General features: G+C 41.7%; 1 protein-coding gene across 4 annotated transcripts in view; it reads right to left on the bottom strand.

The window, feature by feature from the left end:
* SMG6 (SMG6 nonsense mediated mRNA decay factor) overlaps nt 1-26,637 on the bottom strand; it is a 190,987-nt gene that overhangs the window by 105,957 nt on the left and 58,393 nt on the right. For 3 of the 4 annotated variants that reach the window (XM_006214454.4, XM_072939028.1, XM_072939027.1), the window contains exon 11: nt 365-481. The exons of the other annotated variant lie outside the window; for it this stretch is intronic. In XM_006214454.4, coding sequence (XP_006214516.1) covers nt 365-481 — 117 coding nt within the window. The remainder of the gene's footprint in view (nt 1-364; nt 482-26,637) is intronic. 4 annotated transcript variants of the gene reach the window in all.

Genomic DNA, 26,637 nt, shown 5'->3' with positions numbered 1-26,637 from the left:
CTAGGTACCAAAGAAGGACATACAGACGGGGGGGAAACCAAAACATCCGTTATAAACACCATGGGAAACTCACTTTTCTGTATTTTGTTTGTTTGTTTGTTTAAGTTGCAAGAGAAACATGCAGCAGTCCAGCAATACAGTGAAAATCCTGACTAGTAAAGGAGAAGAGAGGGAGGGTAGGGTTCCACAGGGAGGAAAGCAGGCCACAGATGAGATGGGCAAAAGGAAGAGAGGCTGCCGGGACGAGGAAGCGCGGGGAGCAGAGGGAGCAGACACAGAGAAAGCAGCATGGCAGGCAGAGCTTGTCTGGACAGGACCCAGGAGCTGGAAAGCCCACCAGCCAGGGGGCCCCTCACCTGCTTACCTTTGGCCGACTCCTTAAGTAAGTAGGTGCAGCGCTGCACCAGGAGAGAAAACATGGCCAGGCCCAGGGCTGCGGCTTGCTCCTGGATCACAGAGCGACACTCCTCCGAGAAGCAGTCTGAGGAGACGCAAAGGAAACCCCATCAGCACCCTGTGGGCCCGGGGCTCCTCTTCCCTACCTTATGAGGTCCGTGTCCTTGGTTGTGTCACTGAGCTCTTTCTCCTCATCTAAGACTAGGGGTCGTAATACTCCCCTTTACAGAGGGTAGCTGAAAGGCTAAATACAGTAATGCACGTGAGGCACTTACCACAATGCCTCGCATGTGAATAAACACTCAGTGAGGTTGTTATAGGGCTCACTTGTGTAAATTTGGAACCACATCACTTCCCCAGGACCAGTTGCCCCAAGGTGAGCAGTGTAAGCCAGAGCTGCATGCTCTCTGCCTTTAGCTGCCTGCAGGTGATGTGAAGCCACAGTAACAAAAATTCTTATTTAATTAACTCAGTCTCTCTAATGTATAGACAGCAGGAATACAATTACCAATTAAGATGAGAAAAATATAACTTTAAAAGTTATCTTCTTGAATCACCAACCTTGGTTCCATCCTTACCTTTTCTCTATTCGTCCTCCTCAGAGAACACACATGACACTTACAAATAATCTATTTTCAATAACCTGAATAAGTTAACTATGTAGGACAGTGCTTGGCACATAATAAGCACTTAATCGGTGTCAGCTTTAATTTTCACAAATTCTTTCCCCTAGGGCTGAGAAATAAATCTGGCTTCCAATGCCAGCACCCTATTCCCCTCACTTCCTCAGCTGGTCAACTGCCTTCTGACTGCAGGTCAGGGAAAGGAGTCACCTTGGTGGTGGCCAGGGCAATTCCTTAGTGGGAGCTACATACACACCCTCAAACCACTTGTCAGTGGCCCTTCCTGATAAGACACTTCATCCAGAATTGAGAGGAACAGGTGACAAACGGAAGGCAGCAGTCCAGCCTGCAGCCTCAGAGGAAGAGACACCCTATACGCACAGGAGTTGGAATCAGGGGCCAGGCTCGCTTGCTCTGGCGGCAGCTGGTCTGTTAATTCCCTCCTAATACAGGAGAACTCTCAGAATCTCCAAGTGTTAAAAGGATAATTAGCCACATGTTTGATCGCTGTCCCTGTCTGCATTTTAACCTCAATGGCCAAAGGGGGAGCTCCCTCTCGCCTCTCTTCTTGTTGACACTAGTCTTTTCAGTGGAGCCTAATTGAAGTCTTGACTCCAGGAGATGCTACACAACCACAGTTGTTCCTAACAGTCTTGGCCACAGGAGCAAACATGACTGGAGTATGCAAAGCCAGCCCCAAACCACTTTAGAAAGCCCTGGAAGTGAGAAGGAACAGGCTGCTGCTCAGAAGGTCCCAACATATGAATAGCATCAGTATAGCAATTCTTCTTTTGTGGCTTTCCCACCATCCTTCCAGATGCCCACTGGTCCCAAATGTCACCCTCTAACTTTCCAACTCAACTGTGGCAGGCAGTAAGGAAGTGGTAACAATCCATGTGATTAGAATAGATCACCACTCTCATTCCTCTTCTGGTAAGGCCCTAAATCTCTGCTAGAGAGAGAGGAAACAAGAATCCGAGAACCAAGCAGAGGGAGGATGGAAAGTAGGGAAGGGGAAGATGTGTAAGCCATCCCAAGGGAAGATGCCAGCTTCTCCCTGCCACCCTGACTACAGGCAGCAACACCGTCTGTGCTGCCCCAGCTCAGTCCAGGCCCCTTTAGAGCACTGCCAGCAGTCTGCCTCCAATTAGCAACAAAGCCCAGAACGGGAGAATAAGCTACATCCTGGTAGCTGACACATCTGAGTACACATTCGTGTCCCCTCATCAACTGGGCATCTTAGGCAGAAGTTACCTGCACACAGAAGGCCCTCAGAAGAGATGGAGAGGGGGTATCTTAGCTGTAAGGACTGGCAGAAGCCCAAGAATACAAGACACCCTCATTAGCCTGGATAAGGATAAGATGGGGCAAAGGGAGGTTATTTTCACCCATACCATTTCTATTTTTATGACAAATGTCAACCTCAGGTTAGAGTCCTTCTCAGAGTACACAGGGCTAGGCTCAAGGACGAGAATGAACTGCTCAAAAACAATGACACTGAGGCCTCTGAGGGGTCCAGGCTGGCTCCTTTTTTAAGCTTCCTGCAATAAGGTCTGGGGACCAGGCGGGAGCCTCCCTGCTGTATCTGGAAGCAGATACCTCTCAGGGCAGCAGTTGAAAAGCAGCTTCATGACTGCTCTGCTCTCGGCCATGGTTATGTCACCTCAACCCTTCACCCCCACCCCGGCCCCTCCAACTCCCCAGGAAGGGTCTGACAGCACTCCCCGCTATATTCTGGTTTGACTGATGGGAGGTACAAACCAGTAAGTTGTTCTGCTCTGATCAAGCAGGTGGCAGTATCACAGCTATCAGGGGTCAGAATGCTGGGTCTCGGTCAGGTCTCTGACTGACCACTTCATATAGAGTGCTTTCTGGAAGGCCTGCCCTCTTCTAAGGCTCAGCGGTACCAGAAGCACATACTGAGCATCTATAGTTATTTACCCAAGTAACCATGGCAACTCGGACCCAGTGCGTCCTGTGAGAAATATGTAAGTGCTATGGTATCTTCAGGAGAAGCCCTCTGCCTCACTTAGGCTTCTGTGGACTAGAAGCCATAAAATGCCAGCCCTGAGACATACCCACTCTTATACCCGTGGGTAGGAAAGCAGCATCCGGAGGCCCAGGTCCGCCCACTCCGGGGCTAGGCCTAGGAAGCTGGCCCCAGTCTTACAAGTGCCCATATATATCCCTGGAGTTGGGCTGGGCCAGGCCAACAAGTGATGTGGGGTGGGGAAGGAAAAAGCATTGTTTTCCTTGGTATTTGCCTGGGTTCCTCTGGCTTTGTGTCAGGTAGCAGGAGCCTGACATGAGCTGAAGAACTCATTAACATTGTGAAACAGCCTTTCCCCTTCTTTCCAAAAGCAGGCTTGTTCAAGGGTGTAGGGGGATGGTTCTGGCTAAGGAAGTCAGACGGAAATATTTCTTACCAAGAAAGTCACCTGAGGTCTGAGCTTGGTTCTGCCCCTTCCCACTTGCTCTCAGATGGGCAGGTGACCACAGCTCCCACTATTTCTCTGGCCAAATACCTGCTCAGGCAGAAATACTCTTCTCGCTCCTATGTAACAGGGAGACTTTCTCATTTTTCTGAGAAAATATTCATGGAAAACATAAACCAACTGTCGTCAAAGTTGTATGAAATCAGGAAATGGAGCGGCCAGGAGAAGGCTGCCATGTGGCCGGATGTTATGTATTTCTAATTAGTGCTATACATCTTTCAACAGCAAGTGTCCTTCTGCTGGGAAACACAACACACTGCCCTTGTTATTGTAACTGTCAGAGAAGTGCTTAAACAGATAATCTCCAGGAAAAGTGATAAACACGTCCCCTCTCCCACCAGTGTGTGTGCGACGGTGCTGCCAAAGCAAAGCTGCGCTTGACGGCTCCAGGATGGCAGAGCGTCCTCCTGCAGGAAATGGGAGCGAGGCAGGAGGGGGGAGAGGGAAGAGGAGGGGACAACAGGCAGGCCCACCTGCCTGGACCCACTGAGCCCAGCCAAGGGACAGCGGTTCAGAACCATCGCTTCTGATCAACTCCTGGGTCAGGGAGAGATCTGCAGGAAACCAAATCGGTAGGGATGAGGTTTGGCTGGTCACAGAAAAATCTGGCAGTGATGGAACAAGCAGAGTTCCCCTGGTGCACACAGCCAGCTTCCTGGCAAGAGGATGAGAGAGTAATGAAGGGAGGACACAGGATGGATGACACACAAGTCTGATACCCTGACAGCCACAGAAGGCATTCAGAGGGCACAGGGGTCCACTTACCATTCCAACAGAGAGAACCAACTATTTGCTCGGCTGTTTCACTAATAGCTGGAAAAAAATGCAGGCAAGACTACTTATTCACTGATTCCATCCCTGCTGGCTCCTCCCAGAGAGAGGAAATGAATGGTCAGTCACCTCCAAACTACCACCACCTGGAGGTGATTTGTTGGCTCTTATCTTTCAGACATGAGGCTGCTTTTCTCATGAGTCAGTCACCAGTCAGACACAGGGCTGGCACAGTTCCTGAGCAGCCCACCAAAACCTCCTTGTCTACAGGAAGTGGGCAGTGAGAGCATCTTTTGACTGCTGCTGTTTGAGCCCTTGAATTCCCTGTGGCAGTTGCTGGCTGGAAAAGGCAGTCAGTCTGGTAAAGGAACCAGACAAAATCTCACAGCAAAAGCAGAAATGTCCATGCCATCAAGGCATCATTTTATTACCCAAGGAGTAGAATGAAAAGAGCAGAAAAATCAGGCACCAATACACGCAAGCAAATTATTCACGCACAATGGCAGAATGCAGGCTGACTGGGTAGAAGGCAATTCATGACATATCCCCGAACAAGGTACATCTGAGATAAGACAGAGGAACATGGAAGGTACTGTTTCCCCTCTAAGAGACCCTACTGTCCTGCCTGCTACTTCTTTTGGATTTTCTAGGATTATAAAACTCTGACTTCTTTTAGTGGGTAGATGTTGGAGCAAAGGAAATCCCAACTCCCAAATAAAAGGACCTCTCCCATTAATTCCAAAGTTGTTTATTTAGCCCAATTATGGAGGATATAAAGGAAAACAGGACACTGTCCCTGAGAAGATATTCTAATGAGGAAGACAGAAAGAATACACAGACACTCAAATAATTATAATTCAAGACAATGTATGACTACATGCCATAAGGGAGATGGAAATATGATGCTTTCCCTCACCAGAAAAAAAAAAAAAAAACATTTCCAGCTAGTGTCTATCCAGGAAGGTTTCATGGAAGACAGCGCTTCTGAGGAGCAGGGCTGCAAAAGATGAACACAGACTGAACTGGCAGGATTAAGGAGGGAGTGAGTGTGCTATGGAGGCATGCAGGCAGGGGCACACCAGGAACATACCCAGATGGCAAGTATTGCGCTCAGCGTGTCATGCAACAGGGACACCAAGCACTGGGCCTGCGATGTCACAGCAAGGAACACAGGCTTGACCCAACAGGCAGTGAGGAGGGCACTCACTCAATGTTCCTAAGTAAAGCAAAGGTGAGTATTTTATGAAGATTAATCTAGTTAAAGCACTTAGGACAAATTAGTGTAGCTGGAAAAAAGTAATAGGGAGGGAAACTGGCTGGGAAGCTAAAAGGATGTGAACTTGTTTGAATTAAGAGGAATTACATATGTAGAACATTTCATAAATTTAACAATGCCAAAAAAACATAACATCTTTCCTATAAGAGAGGTGGAAAATGGAATAGAAAGGAGTGCACAGATGTGAGAAATGCTGCAGAAAGAAAATCAAGAGAAGAGAAGGTGGAGATGATGTGGGGGAGGGAAGGACTCTCACTGATAATCTCAAGTTCCAGAGGATCCTGAGACCTCAAAAAGGGTAACACCCACCAAACGAGATCCAGGAAGACAGCAGAGATGTGGGATTGCAGACCACCTGGAGGGAGCGAGGTGTGCACCCAGGAGTCCCCAGGCTCCCGCCCACTTGGCTCTGGGCCAGTCCTGTCTTTCCAGAACAAAGACACTTCAGGGCGTCAGAAATACTTGAGGAAGACCTTGCAGAAGGAGGCCTGGGAAGTCTGAACTGGCTTTCCCTGTGGAAGCTATTAGATATTCAGCACTTCATTTGTTTCCAATTCTTGTATGAGTACAGCTCCAGGCTGTGGGGTGAGAGGCTCCTCTCTGACGTAATCAGGAAGCAGCTGCAAAATTAAGGAATCCCTCATGACATCATAAAAAGGGTCGATGGTTTACTGGGGAAAGTATAAAAATTAATTACATATTCCCACCTGACTGCCTTCCCCTAAATCTGTACACACCCCCTTCCACCCCTACACATTCTCATCAATAACAGACAGAAGCCACCTTGCGGAATAGGGTACCAAAGGGCAAACAAAACCCAGGAAGAGAAAGTTCTCTGATGCACCCAGTGTCTGCCCCACGTATCTGGAACTTAACATGTGATACCTAGTCCTGGAATTTTTACCCACACAGCATGCTTCCCCAACAAAATTATAAGCCCTCTGAGGACAAGAGCTATGTCAAGACTTCACATCCTTGAAAATCAGCACCATGAAGGGGTTTAAGAAACATTTGCTGCTCATAACAGCAGGTACACTTGCCTCTCCATTTATGGATCATAAACAATGATTCCACTGTGGCCAGGAATAATAACTAAGATATAGCAAGAGTGGTGTTAGGCACAGAGCATTTATATATATATACATATTATCTCAAAGCTTTACAAAAGATTTGCACAAGAGGTATTATTCTCCCTTCTGACAGGCTCAGAGAAGTTAAATGACTTGTCCAAGGTCACAAAGCCAGTTAAGTGTCAGAGCTGGGATTTGAAAGCAAAGTTTTTTTGGAGACAAAGACAAGTTTATTCTAAAGTGTATATGGAAAGGCAGAGGACCTAGAACATTTAAAACAATTTTGCCAAAGAAGAACAAAGTGGGAGGAGTCATTCTGCCTGATGTTAAGTCAAACAAAGAAGGATAGCCTTTTCAACAAATACTTGCTTGAGCAATTAAACATCCATAAGCAAAAAAACAAAATGAACTTTGTTGTAAATCTCACACCTTACACAAAAATTAGCTGGAAAAAAAGTAACTGAAAATGGATCAAAGACTTAGATGTAAAACATAAGACCATAAAACTTTTAGACGAAAAATTGAAGAAAATCTTCAGGACCTAGGGCTAAATGAAGAATTCTTGGACTTGTTGCCAAAAGCACAATCTATAAAAGGAAAACTGGTATACCGGACTTCATAAAAATTAAAATCTTTTGCTCTGTAGTAGAATGAAAAAGCAAATTAGACTGGGAAAATACATTTGCAAACTACATATCTTATAAAGGACTAGTATCTAGACTATATAAAGAATCCTCAAAACTCACCAGAAAGAAAACAAATAATCCAATTAGAAAATGGGCAAAAGACATGAACAGACATTTCACCAAAAAGGATATACAGGCACATGGAAAGACGTTCAACATCATTAGCCATTAGGGAAATGAAAGTTAAAACTACAATGAACATCTATCAGAATGGCTAAAATATAGTAACACCACCAAAAACCTGGTAAGGATGCAGAGAAAGTAGATCATACACAGACACAGCTGATTGGAATGTAAAATGGTACAGCCACTCTGGAAAATGGTTGGCAGTTCCTTCTAAAACTAAAAATGTACTTATGGATATGACCCAGCAATTATACTCTTGGACATTTATTCCAGAGAAATGAAACCTTACATTTGCACAAAAAAACCTGTACATAAATGTTCAGAGCAGCTTTATTCATAACAACTTAAAACTGCAAACAACCCAAACGTTCTTCATTGGGTGAATGGTTAAACAAACTGTGGAACATCCATACTATGTAATACTACTCAGCCATAAAAAGAAAAGAACTACTGATACATGCAATAACTTGAACAGATTGTCAGGGAATTATGCTGAGTGATAAAAACCAATTTCAAAAGATCGCCTGCTATATAATCCTATTTATATAATATTCTTGAAATAATGAAATTATAGAGATGGGAAACAGGGGTTAGGATTTGAGGATGGAAGGAGGCAGGGATGATTATTAAAAGGTAGCATGAAGAAGCTTTGAAGTGATGGAGTAGTTCTGTCTCTTGATTGTGGAAATAGTTACATGAAACTACCTGTGTGATAAAAACTGCATAAAACTATACATGCACACATACAAACAAACACGTGTGGGTGCAACTGGTAAGATACGAGTAAGGTCTGTGGATTGTACCAACGTCAATTCCTGGTGTTGATACTGCACTAAAGTTATGCAAGATGTGCTAACATTAGGGAAGGAGGGATAGTGGGTGCACAGGACCTTCTGTACATTTTTTTTAACAACTTCCTGTAAATCTATATTTCAAAATAAAAGGTTTAAAACAAGTAAACAAATAAAAGTAAGCCAACAAACAAAACCCCAAAAGATCTGACATAGGATTCCAGAAACATTTGTCTTTTACATAGAAAAGGGCTACTGAGACATTTTGGTGACAGTTTCTCAATTAGTTGAATACTCTGAGCAGATGCTGCAGTCCCTTGTTCTCATCTTGTGCTGCCTGGCCTGAGCTGCCGGAGATGCCCAGCTGTGTAGCTCCTTATCTGGACTGAGCAAGAAACTGCCAGGGGCAACCAAAAGGAAAATAAGAAAAAAGAAGGGAAAGTTTGCTGAAGACAGAACTTTTGCCTAAAGAATAAGGAGTAAAGCAAGAGAACTTCATCATCAAGGCTATGACTCATCAGATCAGTAAAATCCATGTCAAGCAGCACAAAGTGAAGATGATGAGAAAGTGAAGAAAGATGACAAGAAGAACGAATTGCAGAAGCTCAGTGAGATGTTTAAACAAGTTCTTGCTGCTCAAAAAATAAGTAAAAGTATAAATCTCAAACTAGTGGTATGTGCATTCTTCAAACAAGGGCAGTCAGGGAAAAAACACTGTTTAACACATGAGCCCTAGCACAGTTTTCTTCAGAAATGAAACCGCCCATGCATTTTCAGTGCTGCACTGCTTTGGACTGATAATCAGATGATATTAAGAAGGTTCCTTTTTTTAAATTGGCAGCATCAGCTGCAACACTATGTTAAACTGCTCTTTTGCCAATAAACCTATAGAGATTGAACCTAAAAAAATTAGACTGCAGAGGGTAGGGTACAGCTCAAGTGGTAGAGCACATGCTTCGCATGCACAAGGTCCTGGGTTCAATGCTCAGTACCTCTGCCAAAAATAAACAAACTTAATTACCTTCCCTGCTGCCAAAATAATATAATGAAATAATACAATAATAAATAAATATTTTAAATAGACTTCATTATTATAATTATTTTTTGTTTTTGCTTTTTGAAAGACAAAAATGAAGAGAAGCCACAAAGAAAATCTTCTTACAGGGAGAAAATATTTGTAAAACATACGTCTGACAAAGGATTCAATTCACATCTAAAATATACAAAGAACTCTTTCAAATTAGTAAGACAAATTTAAAAAATGAGCAAAGAAGATAGGTGAATGGCAAATAAGTTCATGCTGAACATGTACTTCTGATAAGATGCTCAACATCATTTATCACTAGGGAAATCAACTCCACACATACCAGGATGGCTATAATCAAAAGGACAGAGAACAACAAGTGTTGGTGAGGACACAGAGTGACTGGAACTCTCACACACTGCTTTGGGACTATAAATGATACAACCACTTTGGAAAACAGTTGGGAAGTTTCTTAAAAAGTTAAAATATAATTTACCAAATGACTGAGCTATACCACTCCTAGGTATTTACCTAGAAGAAATGAAAGCATAAGGTCACACAAAGACTTACATTTGAACATTTACAGCAGTTTTATTTGTAACAGCCCCAAACTGGAAAACAAAAACAAATGTCCATCAACAGGGAATAAACAAAGGGTGATATATCCAGACACTGGAAGACTAGTCAGCAACCAAACGGAACAAACTGCTGTATTACTCAACAATACAGATGAATGGCAAAATCATTAACATGGAGTAAAGAAGGCAGGCCAAAGGTGGCAGGGCAGGGAGTGGGCTAAATTAGTTTGGGATTAGCAGATACACACTACCACAAATAAAATAGATTTAAAAAACACCCCAAAAAAACAAGGTCCTACTGCATAGCACAGGGAACTATATTCAATACCTTGTAATAACCTATAATGAAAAAGACTATATATATAATATATATGACTGAATCACTATGCTGTACACCAAAAACTAACACAACACTGTAAATCAACTATACTTCAATTGAAAAAAGAGAAAGAAATAACATTAAAACAGAAGTAGAATATCAGGACCAAGAAGAAGGGAAATACAAACATGTCAATTATGTGGGTTAACAGTCTTCCATGAATGAACTTGAAATTTGCCTCTGATTTTCCTGGCAGTCAAAGCACAAAAGGAAACACTAACAATTGTATAGCTGTCATTATTGGAAAGGAATAAGTATATCAGTTCCTCAGGAAAAACAAATCTTTTCTCAGCACTGAATTCTAAAATAACTTTTTTAACACAGACTCTATGCAAGGGACACTATGTGAAAAAATGAACAATAATCTTGAAAATGCCTTTATAACACATGGCATTATGCCACATAATATTAAAAGCTATCCAAGAAATATTACCCTAAAGTTATCTGTATGGTGAGACAAAATACATATATATCCCAATCCAAGAATGTTTTTCCAAAATTATAGAGATAGGAATGTTTTATATATTGATAGATACATAATGCTTTAAGAAACTCTTTAGAACTGAGTTAAAATAATGCTAAATTAGGAAACAGTAATTCTCATTTCAAAAGGATCCACAAAGGATTTGTTTAAGCAGAGAGATCCCTACTGTCTAACATATTCACTCAACATTCAGTCTACGACAGAGAGATCAAGGGTCAGAGAAACCCAAGTGTGAGTGCAGCTGATGCAGCTGATGACCAAAGGCTGGAGTACCCTAAAATCTTGAAGAAAAACCCTAGATAAATGAGAACATGACACAAGCTATGAAAGTCTAATTTTAAGAAGACTAAATGATATATTAAAATATACATGCTATTAAATATATACATACATAGACATAGATGTATGTATGGATATGAAAAGGAAATGGTCTAAACTGTAAAATTCGATTTATGTACATTTTTGGGATATTTCCAAAACAAAAAGTACAACAGCATGCTATAAAGCAAAGAGATTTAAAAGCTAAATTTATATTTGAACATTGGTACAGAGAACAAAGCTCTATAATTCTAGGATTAGCACCCCCCGCCAAACAGACAGTGCTTAAGCAACAGCTCAACTTCATTTTCTTGGTGAGATTTCCTCCTTTTGGAGGACAGAATTGACCTGCTTCTGCCTGGTTCAAAAGACCTAACAGATTTATTTTTAGTGTGCTGCCTTGCTTCTTTAAAAGGACCCACACCAAAAGACAGTGAATGACAACAGCCAAGAAGAAATTAAACAGCAAACCTGCCTCTGTGGTCCCGAATGGTCATTCTCCCATCCTCACTTTCCAAAGCCCACCTCTTTCCTCTCTCTTATCTAAGTCCTTCCTTCAAGATCCAACATGTATTAAAGCTGTTCTGTGCTGCCTGATAGGCCTCCTTTCTCTGGACTCAAAGTATTCCCATCCATTACATGCACCAGGCAGGTGGCTCAAAGCCACTCTTGCACAGGATTTACAGTTTATCAGGCTTCTCCTACTAGGCTGGAAACCTCAGGCAGGGTCTACAGTGCAGACTCCAATAAATCCCAAGCACTTATTGCAGTGCCAGTCATCAGAGACGATCTGTTCTTAGTACCTCTCTAAGCACTGGATCATTTCCTTACACACAGTCAGCACTTACTAAGCAGCTACTACATGCAAGGCCCTATGCTAGGCATTAAGTTTTCAAAGATGAACCAGACATGAACTGAACCTTCAAAGAGTTGAAATCTAATTCCTGCAGGTATTATAAGTAAAAGAAGAAAGTGAAAAATTTAAGAGACTGCTTTAAATAAATTATGAGACACACATACATAAAATAACCATTAAAAAGGGTGAGTTAACTTTGTTTGTAATAATACATGTATACAAAAATGACAGAACAATTAAAGCTACTATTTACTGAACCCTTACTGTTTGCCAGGAAGGGGAACAGGGCAGAGGGGCAAGCAACATGCAGAGGAAGCAGAGGTGCAGAAAAAGGCTTTCCTGATTTCAATCCCTTCTGTAGGCCTGGCTATACCCTTGTCCTCAAGTTCCTTTCTTATTTAAGCTATTTCAAGATGGTTCTTATTATTTTCAAACACTCTTAGGGTAAAAAAGAATCAAAAGTAGGGTTGGCATTTGTCAAAACTCATCAAATTGAACACTTAAAATCTGTGCATTATTGTGTTATATAATTATAGCCTAACTTAGGAACAGTGAGGCCGAGACAGCCTGAATATATGGAGGACACTGGTACCAATAACAGAAATATTGTGCACAGAAGGGACAGTTCTGGTGGGGCGGTGGATGATCTAGTGCACTGCCCAGGTCCCCCTGGGACCAACGCACTCATTCTCCCAGCTGCCAGGAATGTTGGCAGCAACAGATCTCAGCTGATCCCTCTCTAAGACTTGCTCTCAGTTGAAGAAAAGCGTTTTCCCCATGTCACTCCCCTTCCCAGGAGTAACTCGCATCTGACTGGTGGGTGGAGGCCAGGAGAGGTTATAAAGATTCAGTCTCTTTGGCCCATTCTGGGACTACTTGGAAGGGTTAGCTCCAGGGCTCCTTACAGGACTGACTATGGTCTTTGTTACACCTGCAGTACAATTCAACTTCTCCCTGTGCCCCATCCTGCTTCTGTCATGCCCCTTCAAGTACTGATCCTGAGAGCATTCCCTAACCAGTTGGTTTGCATCCTGGGGATGCAAATCTCCATCTTAAAAGTTTGCTTCCTGGGGAAACTGACTTACAACACGTGAGAAATCGGATGAAATCAATTTTGAATAAGCGTGAGATTCCAGGTGAAAATGTCCAACAAGAAGTTAGAAATGTGGTCTGAAGCTCAGGAAAAAGATCTGGGAGTGATAGAGAGGTGACAGTTAAAACCAAGAGATTTTACAATACACCAATGAGAAAAGGCTGAAGAGAGGAAGGTCAAGATAGTTACTTTTGTAAGCACTAACAACTAGGGTGCTGGATGAGGAAGGAAGGGAAGAATAGAGAGAACAGAGTTACGATCACTGAAAGCATTTCTGGAAAGTCTGCTGTCGACAGAGGCAAATGCTACCAGAAAAGCTAAGAAGAATGAGACACAACAAATGCTTAACAAGCCCCTGTTAATTGAGTTGAGTGGGACACGTGGCCTGCAGGATGCTTGGCTTTTGTTGGGCTGTCTTCAGCAGCTTCTGTCCTATGGCAGGAGGAACAGAATCTATCTGTGTGCCCTGAAGCAGATCCACTGTTAGGCTGGTAAGCAAAGAAAAGTTGAAATGGCCTAGTACATGAACCTGAGTGAGCCAAGACAGAGTTCAGCTGCTTAAGCAATTTGGAAGAAACCTCCTTCTGAAAAGCTTCTTTCAAGAGCATTCCCAGGGATCTTCTGAACAAACAGCTGGGATCCTTGAGAAGGATCACTGTCCCTATGGACCAAATTCAAACCTCAGTCAAACCCACAACATTTAAACAGACAGAACTGATTCTAGCATATTTTTCTGGGGCTGGGGGTAGGGACACAAGGCCACAGGTACAAGGAGGGAGGAGGGAGATAATCGCTTAATGACATTAGCGACATCATCACTGCTTTGAATACAAATAAACAAACTCTTCTCGGCCTAAAGAAAACGGCATACCACACAAACAGGTGTTACCTGACCTCCAGCCCTAGACCAGAGTAAACAGAAAGAATTTAACTTCTGCTCCTGTGCCCAACACAGCTATGCAATATTCTTCAATGACTCACTGATTTTCCCTCCTTCCCTCTGGGTGTGACTGGGGGACCCCTACAACTACATTTCTTGCCCCAACTCCTCCTGCCCAACCTGCAATCAAAGGCTAAGGCAAAAGACATCACAGACACTCAAGAGCCGGTGTGGCTGCTTTTCCTGCAGAGATCAGAAAACCTGTTGGAGTTCCGAAAGTCAGCACCGATTTCAAATCTGATCAGCAGCTCTGAAAGTCACAGTTACCATACAGCTGAATAAAATATATTTTCATAAATTTAACGCCAGCGTGTCTGTGTTTGGAAACTTTGAAAATACATGTTGTATGGTTTACTGCACTGGAAAAGGTGCCAACAGAGTTTCAAAGGAAGGGAAGTGTATAACTGTTTCCTTTCAAATGCATTTTCCAATGGGATCCATTCAGGGAAAAGGCTGGAACTAACTAAAGCATTATTAAAAGCTGTTATGGAAAGAGACAGGGAGATGGAAAAAGATAGACCCAAGAAAGTGAAATACATAACCAAGAATGAGACAGACATACAAGGAATAAGAAAAGGGATCTGGGCAGAGAGACAGGTTGGACGGGGAAGTGGGGTGAGATGGAGTTTTGTCTGGCAGTTGCTGTTCGTGGTCTCATACTGCTGCAGATCAATAGATCCAGGCTGCAGTGCTGCTGGCCCAGTGGCACAAGACAAACCACAGAGTTGGCTTCAAGTTCGCCACTTGCGAACTGCTGACCTTCAGTTTTCAAACCAAAAATATTCTTTGGGAAACGGTAATACCAGGTTCAGCCCAACCAGCCAAGCAAAAACAAGGACTACTAACCTGAAGTAACACCCTATTCAGTTACATCAGGCACCAACCCTTCACAGGCATCAACCGGGAAGTCTGCAAACCTGAAACCACACCCCACCAAAAACTAACTCCAGGTTCTGACTCAAGCAAACTAGGCTATGATAACCAGAAATGCTAAAACAAGTGACATGGTGTTTCCAAGTTGGCTTTACCGGGGACCTACTCAAGCAGGAAGGCCAGTCCTCACTCACAGAGCCAGAGATATGGCAATTCTTTCTGAGGTCACATGTCCATGACTCCAGTGGAATCTGCATGCAACGCTTAGGGCAGGGCTTGGTGCTGACTTACAAGCCATTACATTTCTAGACAGAGAATTAACAGTTTGTAGTGAGTGAGCTGTTTTTCTGTTCTTTTTCCCGAATTCATCTAAGCTAGGGTGATGCTAAAATTTATCTCCTAAACTAGGGTACTTGTAAGCATGAAAGGGTGTGCTATTAATAACTCATAAAAAGGGACTACCCCTGGGCAAACCAGGACTTACCATCACCCTAACCTAAGCCATAGTAGCTTTTCTTTTCCCTGGGTCAGTATTATACAATTTTAGCTCAGAAGAATCTTTTTAAAAAGCCAGGACTGCTCCTGATTAGTGCCAAAGCATTTTCTTTTTGAGCTCCTCCAATGGAGAGGTAAACAAATCAATTAAGTTAACTGCAAAAACTAACAAGAAAGATTGGGCTGACAATCAGGATTCTGGAGAAGCTAAAAATTCCAGGCAGCAGCTTCAGGGGAAAAGGGAAATGTGCCACAGATGGAGCTGCTGAGGCTGATCCACTGGGCCTCTCAGTGCTAGGCCCTGATGCCTCAGCCAGCTTCAAACAGCGGGTGGAGGGCGGGCAGACCTTGGTGCAAGTTTGCCGAGTTCCAGGCCATCATTCTTGAGGGTGTAATAACCATGGGCTGTAGCACACATGTTGAGGGATGAGGGAAAAAAATAAACAGAGAGACAAAAGAATGAGGATGCACTGCCAATTTCAATTGTGCAGCTTTTATTTTTAAATGCTTATCAAGCTGAGAGAGAGCAGAGTTCTTGGAAAACAAGGTTTCCTTTTTTCCAATGCCAGCGTAAAACACCCTCAAGGACGGGCACTGCACAGCCTGTAACAACAAGGAACGTGGCTCTGCATCCTCCCAGCAGCACAGTCCACCACAGGTCCCACGCTGCTCTGATTTCGGCTCAGCTGAGAACTCAAAATAACAGGCCCACTGCCACCGGTAAAAACTGCTCTTTTTAAATTTTTTATTAATCTCCAAACTGGCTGTGTTAGAATTACAGCCCACTACCTACCAACTCTCTTCACTAATAAAATAAATTTGTAAAAGGCCTAATTACTACTTTTACTGAACTACACTGCCTGGGGATCAAGCACAGGAAGCCGAGGGCTCAACCAGTTGTCAGCTAGGGGATGATGGGGAAGGGGGTCAGGGGAGGACCTGGAGTCACCAGAAGGAGAGGATATGAGGGCCACAGATGAGCCTCAGAGCCCATGCTCAAAAAAAAAGGGCACTAAACAATGCTGTTGTTCTGAACAGCACTGTGAGCTTCCATGCCATCATGGCATTTTGGGAGGCCTGTCACGAGTTACACAGGCCTGTGCTGCCCACGCCCCAGCTCAGCAGAAAAAGAGAACTGCCGTCCAAGACAGATGGGTCTGGCTGGACTCTCAGCAGAGCCTGGAGACTCTGACCAGCAAGGAAACAAATACCCATGCTTCCCATCTACCCCTCTCTACCCTTCCACCCCTATCCAGGCCTCCAAAGAAGAAAAACACACAAAACAACAACAACAAATGCAGGCAATTGCACAAGAGCTGTAACGTGAAGGCGAGGCCGACTGCAACAACTTCTGGGCTGTGCCCTGCACCTCATCCCAGAACACTGATTACAAAGCTGGAAACGTTCCTCACAGGCTGAGCCAGTCAGCCCCTCATCCAGGGCTGGTGCTGAGAAGTCTGACTGGAAACCAGCAGTCAACTCTGACACACTCACTTATATAACAAAAGGTGTGTATTAAACAAACTAGCCCACTCTTAGACAAAAAGGAAGGACAAAATGTGACTGTCATTCTTAACTGTCCACTAAGAGCCCTCCTAGGCAAATCCTGTGCATCTCTGGGACTTTGATAAACAGTTTCTCCTCAGAAAACACTAAAAATCAACCATTGCCAAAGAATCTCTTTTTTAAAGAATCCTGACAAAAAAAAAAAACCCTGCTATAACAGGTGAGCTAAACCTGTGGCGGACCATACCTCTTGGGGGATGATCAGACTGGAACCTGACATTTCACTGAGGCGGAGGTTCTGCAGGACTCTCTGCATGTCACGTGCCCAACCCTAAAGGACTGAGGAATGATCTCAATGGGAAAAACCCAGCAGCAAGTGCTGTGATACCAAAGCCACAGCTCCATGGGCCCCTGGAGCCTCTCAAACTAGGCTGCCAGCTAGGGAGCTAACACTAGCTTTGGATAAAATGCAGCTCTGGTAGAGTAATTAATTTTTTTCTTAACTGGGATTACATTAATTTTCAAGGACTAATGGAGTCCAGCTGTAATGGGAAGAGCGGCTGCCGATGCACAAAGGCACTTGTGCGTACAACATTATAAACACACACATACATGCGTGCGCGCGCACACACACACACACAGCCCTATAAAAAGGATCCACTATAACAGGATATTTTTAGTTTCTACAATGCTGCACTAAAAATACAGCCCCGGCTGATACATCATGGCAGAACTATTCTCTCTCTGTCCCTTCAGGAACAGTTTAAAACATTTATTTTTGTTTCCTTTTTGCAATGGTCAGAGTAGAGAGAGAAAATAGCAACTCATTGATAAGAGGAAACAAGAGAGACATGAAAAATTGAAAACTACCTAAAAACTCATGGAGAGGTTTATTTTATTAGTTCTTAATAAATATCTTGCAGATTTCCTCAGGAAATACACCAGATCACATGTAAAATAGTTTGATACTGATGTCAACTGCATCAACATATGAAGTCTATTAGGGTGAAGCCACAGCAGGGTGATCAGCGTGCTGAAAAACTCCACAGAACTTGGGGGGGGGGGGATCTCACGGCCTTCCAAATTCTTCGAGAGGTAAAAAAGTCAGCCAAGACGCAGAGAGAGAGAAAGAGAAAAAAAAGATCCCACATCCTGCTTTCAGCTGCCAGCAATGTGAAGTGCCCAGAGATTAATTCTACGTCTGGCCTGGAAATGTGACTTTAAAGCATGAGGGAGGGGAATTGAGGGGGGGGGCGTGAGGAGGAAAGAGGAAAGAGAAGGGCAGGCTAACTGAGGCTGGCAGCAGGCCACCACCCCCCTCCCAAAGCCATGTTTCAATGTAGACAGAAGTAAACCCCAACAGACAGCAGCGCCTCAGCCTGCCAGGGCCTTACACCAGCTGCAGCGCATCTCGCTCTCCACTCAGCCCCGAGTGCAGATGTTCCCTACAGCATCACTTCCGCTCGATTTTCTTTTAAAGAAATAGCACACATATGTGGAGGCATTTCCACCACTTCCCAACAGGACTCTCTTTGCCTTTAAGGGTCTCAGAGCAAGGACAAAATTCTGATGGCAGGTACCATGATGGCTGAATGAGCTGCTCCTGACTCCCTTGGAAAGGAGCATACTCCATGGGCTAAAGAGCATCAGTTAATTAATAGGAAGGTCTTTATAAAGTTGGCCTCCTGTTGTCTTTAGAGGGAGAGGCCCCCACAGTTTGGGGCTAAGAAAAAAGGGAAAAGTATGTCAAAGATTTTACTCCTGGTTTCCCAAAGTAGTCTTCTATAGTATCCCCATCTCAAAGTGACAGTTCTGATAGCTTTATCACCACGGAGCTTGCATAAGGCAGTCTTAAAAAAATTTTTTTAAACATATTAACATTTTACCAGGAACAATTACTTGGCTGCAAGAAAGAAATTAATTTAAAAAAATGAACAGTTTGTTAATTTCCTACATGCCTAAATTCATTTTAAACAATCCCAGACCCTAATAAGCAAACCAACTGATCAATCATTACTGATCAAGTACTAATTTTGAGGTCAGCCTTGAACACTGTTAGGGATTTCATAAAATATCACACAGTCTCTTGTTCTCATGGAGTACATACATACTCTAGTTGATGAATCTATGTTTTGCTTTGTTTTGTTGAGTAAAGGTAGACTTATTTAGAGAGATACATAATGTAGGCTGTTTCAGAAGGCAAGACAAAGGCATGAAGTGTGGGGGTTGGGTGCTTAGGCTAAAGTAAAAGTAGATATACACTCCACAGACTGAGTGAGGGCCGTCTCCAAGGACGACGGAGCAAGAGCCGCCAAATCTATGTATTTCATGAAGCTAAAATAATTGCATTTTATAGAATAGCTGAATATTCTCTATTTGGTCTATTAGGTTATTGGTTCTTCTGGAACGAAAGAAGAGAGAAGAATCAGCAATGTCAAAAGAAAACAAAACAAAACAGTAAATCCTCAAAACCAAAGTTGCTTTGTTTGAGCTGCAAGTTCAAGAGAGGAAACAATCTCCCTTCTTAAGGGAAAGAGAAATAGTGGCAATCAGTGGCAAACATATGAGAAGGTTTAACTCAACAAATATTTATTAAATGTCTTCTCTGCACAAGGTACTAGCTATAGAAACAGATTTAGAAGTGGTTAAGTAATTTGTATGATATAGCAAATAACACAATCAGAACTAGAACCTAGTTTTACCTAACTTCAAATTTTTTGTCATTACAATTTCTAAAAATATTTTTCTTATCACAAAAATATTGTGATCATTACAGAAAACTACAAAAATTCAGAGAAAAAAGAAAATTAAAAACACCCATAATTCTACCATCTAGAGAATCATGATTAAGTCTTGATGTTTATTCATCAGTCTTTTTTCCTGAATGTATGTATAATATATATTATTTTACAAAAATGCAAAGTTCATAACCATGAGACCACATGGCCTTCAGAGAAAGGAGAGATCACATTTTAGGGAGCTGACTCCACCCTCAAAAAACAGTCAATCACCCAGGAAACAGAAACATGATGACCTGACTCCCTATACTGGGCAGCATATATTTGTTCCATCCCTTTAACTCTCTCTGAGCTCCTTAAAGAAAAGAAATTTCAGAGATATTTCATTCTCCTCTACGCTCCTTCTGCGCATCTCCCAGTCCAAAACAGTCAGGCGCACTGACTCAGCAGAGATGCTTCCCTCAGTACACCTTCCACAGTGCTTCCAAAGCCACGACTAACTAATGCAAAGGGCAATTAGACATTACGGGAAACATCTGTAGCCAAATGTCTCTGGCTAGTCTGATCCCACGTGCTGGTGGCTTATGGGCCCCCACTGGAACAGCCTTACTCCCTTGCTATTTATTTAGCTCAATAGATGGTTTGCTCCAAGAGCTTTTACTCCAAAATAAAGATGGTACTTCCTCAGTAAACTTCTGCTACAAACAGATGGTTCATTCATTAATGAAAAGCATGATAGCCACAAAAGGCAATCATATTCTTTCCTTCCTGAAATGGCAGGACAGCACAACTACTCATATACATACCCATGCTAACTGGCCAAGGCCTAAGCTGTTCCCAGTTGGCAAGTAAGTCACCTGAGGTGAAGGGAAAGGTCTGACTTTGACAATGCAGTCCCTGATGACTCCAACCTTACCTCACTCCAACTATGTATAAAAACGGGCTGATCTGCTGGTTGGGAACTTTTATATCTGATGCAAAAGATCTACACTCACAACATGTTGCATCATTTAATTAAGCACGTAGCGTTCCTCATATCTCCTATCAACTGAATGAAATTACAAATGGTGCTAAAATTCCCTCCAGCTGATGGAAATGAAAATATATTTGCAGAGCTAGTTAAAAACTTCTCCAGTGGAAAGTCCTTTTTAAGCTTAAGAGCAATGAAACAAATAATAAAGGAAAAAGGATGACATTTTAAACTATATAAAATCTTATAACTTTTTACATTAAAAAAAACCCATAACATAATTAGAAATCAAATACAAATAAGGAAACCACCAATGAATACTGAAAGGACTTACTATATTTACTGTTTGTAAAGCTCAAGTAATTATGAAATATTATGAAAAATATTAGGTTGGAACAGAAAAATGAGCAGAGAACAAGACCACACAGAACTATATATGGTTAATAAAACATTCAAAAAGATGTCCATTCTCACCAATAATCAAAGAAATGCAATCAAAAACAGGACAGGTTGGAAGACAGTTTGGCAGTTTCCATATGATCTAGCAACCACACTCCTTGGTATTTAAGCAAGTGATTTGAAAACTTATGTCCACACAAAAATCTGCACACAGATGTTTACAGCAGCTTTATTCATAATTGCCAAAATTTAGAAGCAACCAAGCTATCCTTCAGTAGGTTAACAGAAAAATCAACTGTGGATTATTCAGATAATGGAATACTAATTAATGCTTAAAAAAAAAAAAGAGCTATCAAGCCATGAAAAGGCATGAAGGAACCCTAAACACATATGACTAAGTGAAAGAGGCCGATCTAAAAAGTCTATATACTGTATGATTCCAACTCTATGACATCCTGGAAAAGGCAAAACTATGGAGACAATAAAAATAACAGTGGTTGCCTGGGGTTAGGCGGAGGGAGGGAGGAATAGGCAGAACACAGAGGATGTTTAGTGCAATAAAACTACACTGTATGATAGTATAATGGTGGGTACCTTTGTCAAAACCCACAGAATGTGCAACACCAAGAGTGAACCCTGAGGTAAACTACGCACGTTAGGTGATAATGATGTGTCAGTACAGGTTCATCAATTTTAACAAACGTACCACTCTGGTTCTGGATGCTGACAGTGGGGTAGGTTGTACATATTTAGGGGCAGGAGAGAGTATGGGAACTCTCTGTACTTTCCACTCAATTTTATTATGAATCTAAAACTTCTCTAAAACATAAAGTCTACTTAAAAAAATAAAGATAGGTTTTCTTCTATCATTTATTCAAGAAATTTATGAATGCCTACCTTGTGCCAAGGACTATAAAACATTAACAATACTCAATGCTAGCTAGCAAGAGGTGGTCACTGGGCATTCTCAAACACTGCTGCTAAGTGTGCAAGCTGGCAGAGCTTCTTAAGAAAGTAATCTAGCACTATGTATCAAAAGTGTTAAAAGACTTCAAAACTTTTAACCCCTAAACCGAGCTTCTAAAAATATATTCCAATAAAAAAATATGAAAAGCAGACAATGGTTTTATGTTGCAAAGATGTTAATTACAGCAATATTTATGATAGTAGAAAAGTGGGAAAAAATGTGCAAAAAACAGGGTAATGATTACATGAATGTTAACATATTTACATTAGAACATTATTCAGCCACTGAACATGCTTACAAAGAATTTTATAACTGAATAGTTATAATAAATAAAAATAGTAGAATCAATTTTATAGTCAGCATCCTTTCAACTGTGTAAAAAAAATTTGAATATTCACACATACATATAGGAAGTCATGTCACTGCTAGGAAGCTGGTTTACAGAGAGTTTCCACCTTTTTTCTCTTTTTTTCCTCTTTTTTTTTCAGTACTCAACCATACCAAAAAGGTTAAATCTTTTAAAAAAATTATTTAGCTTACATAAAACAGGACAGAGTTGCTCCACTAAGGTGAGAGTAAAAATATGGTAAATGAGTAGAGAAGGAGAAATAAAAGAATATTTATGGGCAGGAAGAAAGGACAGAGAATAAACGATGAAAGATTTAGGAGACAAGAAAGGACAGAACTTATGCTGTATTCAAAGAAATTTTGCTTTCCAGAGCCCTGAAGACATTGGCTCCAGGATTAACAATAAATACCAAGGTACATTTAATGTATTTTAATGTTGGGATACAAAACACGTATTTGGAAATTACATTTTGAAAAGTGTCACCTTAACAAGAAAAACAAGGAAAGACAGTAAAATTGTGAGCAACGGCCCAAACAACAGATGTCCCCTAGCCTTGCCACTCAATCTTCAGTGTCCACACTAACCTACTAACAAACTTTATTCTTGACTTGAACTCACTTCAAAAACCTATTTTTTGAGAACTTACAGCACACCAGGCAGTTACAGATGCTCACAACACACCAGTGAATAAAACAAGTAAAGGATCTTTATCTGCAGGGAATTTACACTCTTTAAGAGTAGTAAAGGAAAACAATAAAGAAATGCACAAAAGTAAGTCAATTACCTAGTATTTGCAAATAAGTAAAAGAAAAATTATGAAAAAGGAAAATAAAGCAGGATAGGGGAGATCAGGAGAACAGGGTGGAAGTACAGCAGTGTTAACAGGATGGTCAGAGTAGGCCTCATGGAGGTATCATCTAAGTAAAGACTTATAGGAGGTGAGATTTATGCCATGCAGACAGCTGGAGAAAGAGTATCTCCAAGTAGAGAAGATGGCTAATGCAAAGGCCCAAGGGTGGGAGAATTCCTGGCTTATCAGAGGACCTGCGAGAAAGCCAGTGTAACTAAAAGCAGAGTAAGTATGCCAGGGGAAATGAATGAAACCAGAGAGAGGCAAGGAAGGGAGGTGGGGAGGAGAGGGAGTTCCACATAGGAGGGAAGGCCCTGGAAAAACTATGGCTTTTGCTGTAAGTAAAATGGGAAGCCAGTGGAGGATTCCAAATAGAGGGACATGACCTGATGTTTTTAAAAGAATCACTGCTGTGCTGTATATAGAGCAGACTTTATAGTGTGTGTGTGGAGTTGGGGGAAACAGGGGGAACAAGAGAGAACACTTAGGAGTTTCAAGTCTTTCTGGATTGTCTTTCTCTTTGTGTTTAAAAAAAAAGTTTCGTTCACAAGGGGTATCCAGGCCATGTTTGCAAAGAGAGTTTTCTCTTTCAGTGTGGAATCTTGAAGAATGTGTCAATGGCCTGAAACTATGTCCTTAGCAGGCATCTCAAAATAATGATTACCAAACATTTCTCTCTGCTCATTGCCCTGACATGAGTTCTGGGCATCACCCTCTCTCAGGGGAAAAGTGAAAAGAGGTTATGCAGAACAAGCAGTGATAACAGGATGACGTCACAGGTGTGCCTCAAAGAAACCCCCAGTGAGTTTGGCTCATAACCACTCTACAGTGATTTACTCTACCCTGCCAACGCCAGCTGGAGGAGGGATGAAGAAAGCTGACACAGCCTTAAGCCCTGGGCAGCCATTATAAGATCTTTCTCCCTCCAGTCCCCTGCCAGCCCCTCCCCTCTTTCAGCTGCTGATCCTTGCTTCAGAAGCCAAAGTGTGAACAGCACGTGTCTGGATTTCAGAAACCTGCCCAGCAGTTGGAAATTCCCTGCAGCGTGTCAATTGCTGCATCTGCTGTTGGCACTTGGGGCAAGGGATCACATGGGCATTTTCTGAAATAAGCCTTAATATGGGAATCCTAGATCTGAAGAGGGGACTAGAGAAGTCAGAAAACTCCAATTACTGTAAATAAATTCCTAAATACATGACAATCTGCCTTCTAAAAAGGAAATGGAGACATACCAGCCAACCAAACAGCTCTAAGAACAGCAGTAGACAAGAACAAAAGCACAGAGCACCCTGACTAATGGAAAGGATTTTATGGGCCAACAGAGTTTACCAGATACGTGGTGTAATGTGGCTGAAAATAGAGAGCACTCTTTTCCAGATCTCTAGCTCACACTCTTTTGGCAATAAATGGCTTCTATCATTTCAGCTGCAGGAACCCCTCCTCATTCACTTTACTCTTCTTTCTTCCCCACCCAATTAGTCCTCTAAGTCGTCTCTACCTTGAACACCTCGTGGAAAAATGAGCTTAATAATACCATCTGCCATAAAAGTAGGCTGTAGGAGCTGGAAAAGGAGCTGCTCTCTAAAAGAGCAGCCCACAGTGCCCTTGCCACCCTGGATACAGGTGCTCCAGTCACACTGCTCATAGACAGAGGTTAAAAAAAAAATGCTTGAGTATGATGCTAAAAAGAAAAAAGGAATCATATCACTTCCTCTAGTAACACAGCAGGCAGCCTGGGTACCCAGATCTACTCTCCCAATGAAACAACTAATTATCCTGGAAACAGCATTTTAAAAGTCTTTCTGGAAAGTACTGATGAGTAAATTAAAAAGAAATTCTCTGGTCAGGGATTGAGTAAAGACAGGAAACTAGAGCTGCTAATTGTGGATTATGGCCAGGCTTCACCCTAAGAACATTTGCTACCTGATGAAGTTGAGCTTTGGTTTCCAAGGCTTCATGCGTATAGCCAACATAAGAGGATGCCCAAGATCCATGCCACAAAGCTGAGCTCCCACAGCGCTACACCCAAGTAGAAGGGTGAATTTAAGAAATAATCCTCAGCCCCTTGAGAAGACAACTAGAAAACTGACTATGTCAATCTCTGGGGCTAACTAGAAGAGAAAAAAAAATTGTACTGAAAATATGGACTATACACTAGGTCTTACAGAGGTGTGCAGCCTGAATTAATGTTACCTGAGTGGCCTGAAAACCCTCAAGCAGGTATTTTAATTTAGCATGATTATTTTAGACTCCCCAAACATCAGGCTGTGAACAAATTTTCATCCCAGGTCTCCAAGAACTCCCACTAATGAAATCCCACAGAAAATAAAATTACAGAAAAAAAATTTAAATTACACAGAAAACAAGGCACATGTGCAACAACCAGCAGAAAGATTAGCAGAAACTCACTTAACAGAATCCCTTCATCATAGAGTCTCTAAAATAACCATGTTTAATAAATTTAAAAAAAAGACAAGCTCACAAATATGTTCAGGAAAGCAAGAATTGAAATAAATTTCTTCCGTATAGCACAGGGAACTATACTCAATATCTTGTAATAACCTTTAATGAAAAAGAATATGAAAATGAATATATGTGTGTGTATGTGTGTATATATATATATATGCATATACATATATATCACTGAGACATTATGCTATTCACCAGAAATTGACACATTGTAACTGACTATATATATCAATTTAAAAAAGAAAAAAGAATTGAAATAAAAAAACTCAGTGGAGCATATTTAGTAGGCTAGATACAGTTAAGAAAAGATTCAATGACAGTTAAGGAAATTATCTGGAATGTTGCACACACACAAGAAGAGAGTCAGAAAAATGAAAAAGAGGTTTAAAAGACACTTAAGACAGGGTAAGGTCTGACATATGTCTAATCAGTCACAGAAGAAGAGAAAGCATGGGCTGATGCAGCATTAAAAAAAAGAATGCTAAGAATTCTCTAAAACTGCTGAAATCAACTCACAGATACATAAAGCCCAACAAATCTGTAGCAGGAAAAATTTTTAAATAAATACAAACTGGGGGCGGGGGGACACAGCTCAAGTGGTAGAACGCATGCTTAGGATGCATGAGGTCCAGGGTTCAATCTCCAGTTACGTCCTCTAAACATAAATAAATAAATAAACATACTTACCTACCCATCCCCCAAATCACACAAAAACAAACCAAAAAAATTAAAAAAAAGTAACTAGATAAATAAAACCATAGTATACCCATAAGATAGAATACTATTCAGTAACATCAAGGAATGAAATATTGATAGGTGTAACAATATGAATAAATCCCAGGAACATTACACTTAGCAAAAGAAGCTAGACACAAAAGAGTACACTGTATGATTCCATTTACATGAAATTCTAGAAGAGACCTATCCAATGTATGGTGACAGAAAGTGGATCAGTGGTTTCCTGGGGCCAGGGATAGGGATGGAGATCAACTGGGATGAGCACAAAGAGAATTTCTTGGGATGATGGAAATGTTCTGCATCTTGATTGTGATGATGATTAGTTACCTGGGTATATAAATTGGTCAAACTCATTGAAATACACACTTACAATGGGT

Source organism: Vicugna pacos, chromosome 16 (genome assembly GCF_048564905.1).
Source record: "Vicugna pacos chromosome 16, VicPac4, whole genome shotgun sequence".
NCBI lineage: Eukaryota > Metazoa > Chordata > Mammalia > Artiodactyla > Camelidae > Vicugna > Vicugna pacos.
Note: the sequence above shows the minus strand (reverse complement) of the source record. Positions and strands in the feature narration are given on the sequence as shown.